This window comes from Cenococcum geophilum (genome assembly GCF_001692895.1).
Source record: "Cenococcum geophilum 1.58 unplaced genomic scaffold K441scaffold_3, whole genome shotgun sequence".
Classification (NCBI taxonomy): domain Eukaryota; kingdom Fungi; phylum Ascomycota; class Dothideomycetes; order Gloniales; family Gloniaceae; genus Cenococcum; species Cenococcum geophilum.
This window is the reverse complement of record NW_027137561.1, coordinates 5,905,540-5,914,739: the sequence shown is the minus strand read 5'-3', so window position 1 is coordinate 5,914,739 and position 9,200 is coordinate 5,905,540. Positions and strand designations below refer to the sequence as shown.

Below are 9,200 nucleotides of genomic sequence, written 5' to 3'. Positions count from 1 at the left end.
TCTTAGCTATATAGTTAAAGCCCTAGTATTTAAAGTATTGCGTTACTAGAAATGTCGTCTCGTGCCTTATAACTAGGTAGTAGTCTCCTCCTAAGAAGAGGCCCTAATTAAATAGCGTATTTACTATCTCTTCTAACTATACGCCTATAATAAGTGATAATTAGACCTTTTCTCCTGTCCGAACTCTTCCTGGCCTTTTCCACGCCAGCCTTTCTACTGTAAGTCCCGCTATAGTGCAGTTCTGCTTTATTGTATCCTTTATTATCTACTTAGCCTCTAGGTCCTAGATGGCGAGGCTTATAGGCACTATATGGACCTCTACTAGTACTAGCGGTACGGCTAGTATAGCAGAGCGCTCTAGGATCTTTGTCCACCCCGTTTCTTATAGCAATTTATCTTTTATATCTTTATCTGTAACGTACACCCTAACGTCGCCACTCTGTAGCTTCTTTACGGCTTATATTTTGTGGGTGTTTAGGGGTCCTATAGCCTGGAGCTTGTATACTAGGGCTTGGCTATTTTGCTTTAAGGTTTCCTTATAGTCGGCAGCGTTATCTATATGGATTATAATCTTGTTTACTTCTATAGGTTTATAGGCAGCTTATCTTATAGCTTAGGGTATTATAGGTATAGTGGCAGCGGCGTATATATATAATAGCGGCCTATAGACGCCGGTCCGCTCTTTATAGCCATTATTACGGCCCTCTAAAGGGCGCTAATATCTGTCTGGATTACCTTTATATTCTAGGTATACTGTTCCTAGGTTCCTTAGGTTTAGATAAGCTCCGTTAACGTAGCGAAGGCTACCCAGAGGGTTGTGATTGCGGTGGTAAGGAAGGAGAGTATAGTGGTACGCTTCTTATCTGTATTAAGAGATCGTTTCTATAGCACCTGCTGGGTTTATTTTGTGGCTTATATAGTCTATAGGACGCGTTCTTAAAGGGCGCGTTGTTTAATTGGGGTCGTTAGGGTTGGGGGTGGGGGCTTATTTATTTGTTATGATCTGGCTTTAGGGGCTATATACTGGAAAACACTACATATACCTCTACTAACGCCGAATTGGGGTGTGTAATATTGATAGGAAGGGTTTCTATAGTCCTCTAGAGCTCGTGGAAGCTCTGTTGGGCTTATTTTAAGGGTTTCTTTAGCAGGCGATTGCATCGTGTTGTGTGTGCCTGAAATCTATAGTATTCTTTAATAATTTAGGTAGAATGTATATATCTCTAAAATATAATTAAGTTTTAGCTTATATTGTTAGGTGCTATAAAGAATAAAGGGATAAAGGCCTTAATAGTTTTTAATTATTAGTAGGATTAATTTTAGCTGGCTAACATCGTAATATTTCTAGATTTAAGTATGGACAATATATACTGAGGTAAAAATAATATAATCTTAAATTCGTTGGATCTCTTAGAATACCCTACTTAAAAGTTTTCTATTTACGGCTTAGCTAAAATTTAGTAACCTAAATTTATAGATCTTTCCCGTTCTTAGCGCTGCATTATATCTTATTAGAGGAAGCGCTTTATTACAAAACTTATAGGGGTTGTATACTAAGCTAAGATTACTAAAACAGTATTTATTATTTAGAATACTTTCTATTTTCTTATTTAAATTTCCTACTTTATAAAACTATAATATTAAATCCTAAAACGAAATCCTAAAACGCTAATAATACTCTATATAATAGGCCGCTAGCGCCTACTTAGCTAGTTAAGCTAAACTAGCAAAACTAGCAAAACTAGTAATAAGATCTAATCCTACAATAAAGACGTCAATCCTCTACTTTATCTACTTTGCATTTACTTTAGCGCAGTTAATCCCCTTTAATTAATCTTTGCCTAGCCTTATAGATCTAATCCTAGAGGCGCAAGCAGGTTAAGAGCTTATATTTAAGTAATTATACCCTTATAAGTCCTATTTTATAACACTAAATCTCCTTAGGTTGTTAAACTCTCGAAATGCTATATATAAAGCCACGTTGAGTTTTCAGAACTTAACTTTTCTCCTAATTTCGGCTATAGCCCGACTAAATAACTGCGTAGGCGACCAGGTAGCCTGGCTTAGAATTCTTCTAAGTACGCCAAACGGAATAGCCGCTATTTAATAGTAAGAATCTCTAACTTATTATTTAAAAGCTATAGCTAACCCTTTAAATTAAGGCGATGCGTTAGTGCGGAGGCCACGTTATTTATACTATTAGAGATTTTTGGCGAAGCAGGCGATTATAAGGCCTTTTAAATAGATAGTAAAAGCGCTTAAGTTATAGTAAATTATAAAGGAAACCTTATTTGGGTAGGAATACCAGTACTACCTATAACTTGCTAGCCTATTAATCCTTTTAAAGAGATTTTAGAGGTGATGTACTTATAGCATATTAGTAAATTTCCTAGAATTAGTTATAATATAGTTAAATTAGTTTTGAATTCAATCCCTAAAATAGTTAAAGTAATATTATTCTTTGCTCTACTTATAACTAACTTATAAATAGGGGCTAAAATTAATTTCTATTAAACGGACGATTAGAAATAAGAACTCTATTTTATTAAAGAGGGCTCTAGAAGCTCTCTCTATATATAAAGTAGATCTAGGCGACTAAGATAAATATTATAGGCAACTAAGACAAAATAGGTATAGAAGTAGGTGGTAAGATATAGGGTACTAGGTATTAAAGACAGTAGTAAAATAGTAGTAAGGAAATCCGATTTAGGTCGATAATTCCTTTTAAGACGAGTTCTATCTACCCCTATATTATATCTACCTAGACTATAAGAAGTCCTAGAAATACCCCTATATATCTACCATAGCTATTTAGGTAAAATTTTGCGTTATTCGCAATTAGGGGGAAAATAGCGGACGACGTTAGCGTCAATCGCCAAACTATAGCTCCTGTGTTTATTGGCTGAGTTAATATAATCTAAGTTGTCGAGTTCTATTTAATTTAAGGAAAAAGGTATGCCATTATAGAGGATAATAGGGCTTGGCTTCCTAAAGTAAACCCTAAAGCATTTTATATAAATTTCTCCTTAGCTCTACTAGTATTTAAGCTAAACACTATACCAGTATGGTAATAAGATTTCTTAATAGTTTAAGTATAGTAGAACTATTGCGGGACGTATATTTTCACCTTACAATTAACTAGGAATTTCCCGCTTATATTTACTGGGTTAAATTAATTAAAACCCGTGTTAAACTAACTATTACTTTAGCAAGGGTCTTTAAAACAACTTTACGTTAAGGTATAGTTAAGGCTAAGAAAATTAAATCTTAGTATTGTTCTAACTGTAGCGTTAAGCGTGTTTAGGAAAAAAGATAAATTCCTACGGTCTCCAACAGTTATATAAGTAGTAGGTTTCGTAAGTAGTGGAAGTTCGCTGGCTAAGGAACTCCGTATACCTACTACGATTCCTAAAAATTGCCCGCCTATTATACTACTCGTTTAATAGATTAACAAGTTATAAAATAATGCCGCCTTGATACCCTTTAGTAAAATAGTATACTAAATTAAAGTAGCGATAATAAGAGTAAAAATAGTAAATAGCTGTATAATGCTTTAATCTAACGGGTGGATAATAGCTTTGACAGATATTTATATAAGATATTAGAATAAAATCCTTAAATAAGTAATTTAGTAATATATTTAACAAAGTATAATTTAAAAAACATAATATTAAAATAAAATAACATTACTATAAATAGGAACGGTAATTATAGAGGCTCTATAAAAGATCTTAACTCGCTCTTTTAGTTATCTAAACTAACCTCCTTTTAACTGTATAATTTAAGCTGCGCTTAATCATCTACTTTTAGTTATTTAACCTAACTTTAATATTACTAATTAGTACGGAAGAATACTTATAATGGCGGACGTTTAGACTAATAGACTTGCGGTTAAGTATTAGGATTTATTATAAATTAGTAATATATTATACCCAAATCTTCTACCTCCTAACTCTAAGCTACTAAGCTTAGCGTCTTTAAACCCAGCGCTATTAGGAACAAACTTAAAATCAAAATTAGAGAATACCGTTAAGCCGTTTAGAACATATTCGGATTATTAGCAACCTAAAGTTTTAGAGGTAAATAATAATAATAAGGAGGAAGAGGAGATAGAATAAGTTATCTTAAATAATAAAATAGAGATAAATTCCTTAGATAATAAAGATGATATTAAAATAAAAAAGGTTGGGGTTCGGAAACTAACTAAAAAATACCACTCCCTAGATAAGGATAGGGTAGCACTTTAGCTTAAAGGGGTAGTGTAAATGTTATAAGCTTAAGAAAAAGGACTTAGCGAGGTACTAGAAGAGATAAGAAAAGTATATCGCAAAGCCTTTCCCTTTATTAGACGGTAGTGGGATATAGGCATTTCATTAACCTATAAAAAAGCAATAAATAAACTAGATATAGAAATTGAGAAATTTAACTATAAGTATAATTCTAAGCTAGCTTAAGCTATTTCTTCTAAGTTTAATATAAACTATAAAAAAGCTAAAAAGGCTATAGTAAAGAATTAGACATTAAATAAAAATAATAAGGATATAGTAAAGAAGTTTTAACAGAAAGTCTAGGATAAGTTTACGGAATTAAAAAAAATTTAAGCAACCAGACCGCCATTAGTATTTCCCCTAAAAAATAATACTAGATAATATTTAAGCGTTTAAAAACTAGCTTAATAAAATTAACACCCTTAAGGAAGGATTAGTCGCAAAAGAGGAAAACATTAAAAAACTTATAGAGGGGTTAGTTGTGTTTATTAAGTCACTAAAGAAAGTAGGCATTAATTATAAGTTAATAACGCTAAGCCATATTAAGATTAAAATTAAGCAGTTAATTAATAAATTACTAAATACTACTACTGCCTATATAGCCTGTTTAGAGGCCCTAAGAGGCCTAATATTTAAGCAAATAGTAGTATAGAACAATGTTAGACCACAAGTACAGGAATATTTTAACTTAGCCCGCCAAAAGAAGTCCCTAGTAAGAGATATATCTCTAAAAAATACAATTAAAGCAGCTAAATAGAAAAATATAAAGCTTATAAAAGTCAATAAAGAGCTTAACCTAGTTTTAACTAATTACGAAATACCAATTCGATCTATAAAAGAAATTCTTAATATCTTAAAGATATCTAATAAGGACACCCAAGAATAGAAAAGAGACGCACTTATACTTAGGATTAAAGCGATACTATTATTAGGAGGTATTAATAGTGCAAGCACTTAGATTCCTAAAAAGAAGCTAGTACTTTCTGTAGGCTTTACGGCTTAAGAGAGCTTAAGGCTACTAAACTCCATAGAGGGCGATTTAGCTAAACGATCGAATAGCGCTAGCGGTGCTGGGCCGTCTATAAAGATTGGCTTTGCTGCTACTAATGCAATAAGCTCTACTAAACCCTCTGCGGGTATTAACCCTAAAGTAAGCAATACTAAAGTAAGCTCTACTAAACTACCTACGAAAAGTAGCCCCCCTACTAAAGTAGCAAGTTTAGCTAGAGTCGGTAGCTCTAATAAAAGTAGTGCTAATAAACCACTATTTGTTTCCAAAGAAGAAAGCTTTACTAAATTGCCTATAAAGAGCGGTACTACTACTAAGAGGGTAGGGTTTACTAAAATATCCAGACCTAATGGAAAGAAAGCTAAAAGCGTCCTACCCAGATAGAACGCCCTAGAGCCTATAGCTATACTCTATATCCCATTAGCTACAGACCTTACCGCTCCAGAATATATACTAAAGGCATTTAAATCCATGGAGTCTAATATAGACATTAATAATCTAGACTCTTAATTAAACGATAATTATATTAAAATGCCTTTATATAAGGACGGAAGGATAGAATTTAGTATTCTAGAGGCTGTAAGACCTTACAAAAACAAACAGCGAAGTCGCTTTATTGTTAATACGGGCATAGAAAACTATCCATTTTACTAAGTAATTAGTGGTTACCAACTTGCGCTAGAAGGCGTTAATAAGCTTTAGAGCATGGAAGAGAAACACCCTAAGTTTAATAAGAAATGGTGTAAGGTATATATAAATAACGGGAATGGTAAAAGAAAACAAATAAACATTATTAAGAAGCTTAGCCTATATATATAGGTCCTATAATCCCGTAATAATAGTAAGCAAAAGCCAAATACCTATATTAAAACCAAGGTCCATAAGGAAAAGACTAAAAACCCTTATGCTAACAAAATGCCGCTTATTAGCTGGTTAACTAAATTAGAGATAGTTAAAATAAGTAACAAGCAATAGGGAGAGGCTTAGGTAGAGATTCTAACGCAAGCTTATATAAGGAAGAGAAAGGTATTTAAGAATTTAAGGATGCTTTAGCTGCATCCTAATACGGGGAAGCCGCTATTAGAGGAAGACAGAATAAATAAGCTATGGCTATTTCTAGATATAGAAGGGTTTCTAAGTAGTTTAGATAGCGGCGGGCAATAAGCTAGCAAAGAAATTAATATATCTAGTATTAAAGTTAATAGCTCTAGCTCTAATTCTAATTCTCTTGACGGCTAAGGCTAGTTTAGTACTTTAGAATATTTAGTTATATCTATAATTAATATTTAATGTTTAATATTATATAAAGTAAAGGACAAACTAATAGAGGAACTATAGCAGCTAGCACTAACTATTAATCATTATCTTTATTTACTAAACCCTAGATTTAAGCTATACCTTATACCCGCTTAGCTTCCTTTAAAGGTATATTACTATTTTTCTTCTAATACTTTTTCTCCTCCTATACTTAACACTTATTAAATTAAGTGTATAAACTAATATATACTACTCTAGACAAGCAGCTCTTCTCTTAAAAATATACCCTATACTAAGCGCTAATTAAAGAAATATGCGATTTTGTAGATATATATATAATAGATAGGTTATAGGGAGAACGGATAGAAATTAAGTAGAATTCGGCCTATACGCGATAGCCCTTACCAAGCCTCTTACGTATAACTTAGCAAGGGCTTATCTATTTACTCGCTTACAGAGATATATTCTAAATAATATATTATATTAGGGGGTATAGGCCTAAGAAAAAGGTGATCTTGCCTTAGCCTACTGTCTTACATAGTAGGTTCCCTACTATCTTAAGCAGTAGTAGATAATTACATACTTATTACCCCCCTCGGATCTACCGCAAGCCTAAAAGGCTGCAAAACTATCTATAAGGTAAAGGGTAGGAAAGCGAAAAGCCGAAAGGCTAATTGTAATAGATATTAATGTTGCTATTTAGAGGAAGCATAACTTCGCTTTAAATAGACATCTTTATATAATAATATACTATATAAAATCCTAAGCTTTCAGCCAATAAACGGGGGAATCCAAAATTAGACGGAGTTATGCCACTAGAAGAAGACGGCGAGAAGAGATACTATAGCGCCTTTTAAATTGACTTGACTTTATTTATAATTTTAACCTATATATCCACTCCTTATATACTCTATATTCTATCCACAAAGGTGCTTAAAAGAAGTATATTATTTAGTTTAACTCCTTGTCTAGCAAGCCTTTTACCTTAGCTTTATCTATTTGCACTTCTAATTATATATTTACCCGGAGCATCTTATATATAGACGGGCAATCCACGCCTTTAACTGTATTAGGTCTTAGCTCTATATTTATAGTAATACTATTACCGCTTTCTTCTTAGTTGGAATTAAAAACATTAGCTATTATATTTTAACTTTCTGCTCCTTTAAACGTCTTACTATCCTCTAGGTTACTTACCTCTAACTTAAAAGCGGAGTTTAACAGGCTTTAGCCTGCGATTGTAGCGATATTTGGGCAGTTAGGGTTAATAAAACTTATTAGAACTGCGTCGCCTTAGCTAGGCCAAGTATTGCGTCCTATTTAGCCTCTTTAATATAGTAGAACTAGAGATTATTAAGGGGTAAACAAAGGAGGTAAAGGCAAGGGAGTAGCTTTTAGCTTAATAGGTTAAAGACTAGGGGAGTAAGAAAAGGCGTTATTAGAGTTATAATTTAAGTTAGATATTAAAATATAAAGAGACGCAAAATTATTTAGTAGGACTTAGGCCTATAGGTAAGAGAGGCATTATAGGCTAAGAATCAGCTTAGAAATATAGTACTATTTAAACTTTACTTAATATAGCTTAATAGAGGGCAGAGCTACAGGAACACGTTATCCTCTAAGTTTAAGCCCCTATTATATAACCGCTAGCTACTTATAAGTTTAGTAGGCGAGCATCTCTAACGCTCTATATAAGAAAACAGAATTTGCTTATAAAGTAAAAGATTACCTTTAGCAGACCCATTTATAAAGCTCCCCATACTCCTAGCTATTTATAATAATTACTACAAAGCCTAATACTAAGGCTGTACAACTATATTATACATTAGTAAACTAATAGCTAAAATTAGAAGGGCTTTATATATCTAAGTTGCGATTATAATATAACTAGTCTACTTAACGGTGCATAATATAAAGGAAACCATTAATGCAAACTATATACTAATTAACTAAATAGGGAATACGGATATAGGGTAACCCTATATATATACTAATCGCGTAAGCTAAAGAAGAATAGTATTTAAATAAAAAACCTAAAAGCGCCAGACCGGCTTATCTCTAGGATATTCGCGTATTGCTATTAAGGTATAAATAAGTGCGGTAGAAAAGCAACTAAAGAGCCCTATTTTAATAATAGAGAGGTTTAGATTTCTAGAAAGCTAAGCCATTATAGTAAAGAGGGTAAAGTAAATAAATCTGCCGATGGGAGCTATAATCTTAAATATCTAAAAGAAAAAGAATAATAGTAAAAAAGGGAGAGGGCTAGCTTATAAGGATATTGTTCCTTATAAATAAGGCAAGCTATACAACACTATATCAGTTAAGCGGCTTCCTAGGTAAGTTAGCGCCTAATATAAAAGACGGCACCTAGGGCGTCTAGGGGCCAGTCACCTCCTAATATTAGATTTAGAGGCTAATTACGCCTAATAGTATAATAGGTTTTAGGTAATGTAATATAAATAAAGAGGAGAATATAAACCTTTTATTTCTTAATAGAGCTAGCAATTTATAAGCTTTCTATAATAACCACACTAAGCTTTGTCCTTTAGCTATATATAGTAAAATAGTAGCTTATTAACCTTCCCTCCTTAGGCATTATATATTATTATTGCTTATTATTATCGCTCTAGCCTTCCTAGTAGGATCATTCCGTACTAAATATTATT

The 9,200-nt window shown here is 32.7% G+C and overlaps 1 protein-coding gene across 1 annotated transcript; it reads left to right on the top strand.

Annotated features, from left to right (window-relative positions):
* Window positions 1–1,942: 1,942 nt before the first annotated feature.
* On the top strand, window positions 1,943–2,107 carry K441DRAFT_536295 (uncharacterized protein; the record flags this gene model as incomplete). The annotated part of the gene is made up of 1 exon (XM_067642405.1): window positions 1,943–2,107. A coding segment is annotated over one exon (165 nt), but the record flags the coding sequence as incomplete, so codon positions are not given.
* Between the last annotated feature and the right edge of the window lie 7,093 nt (window positions 2,108–9,200).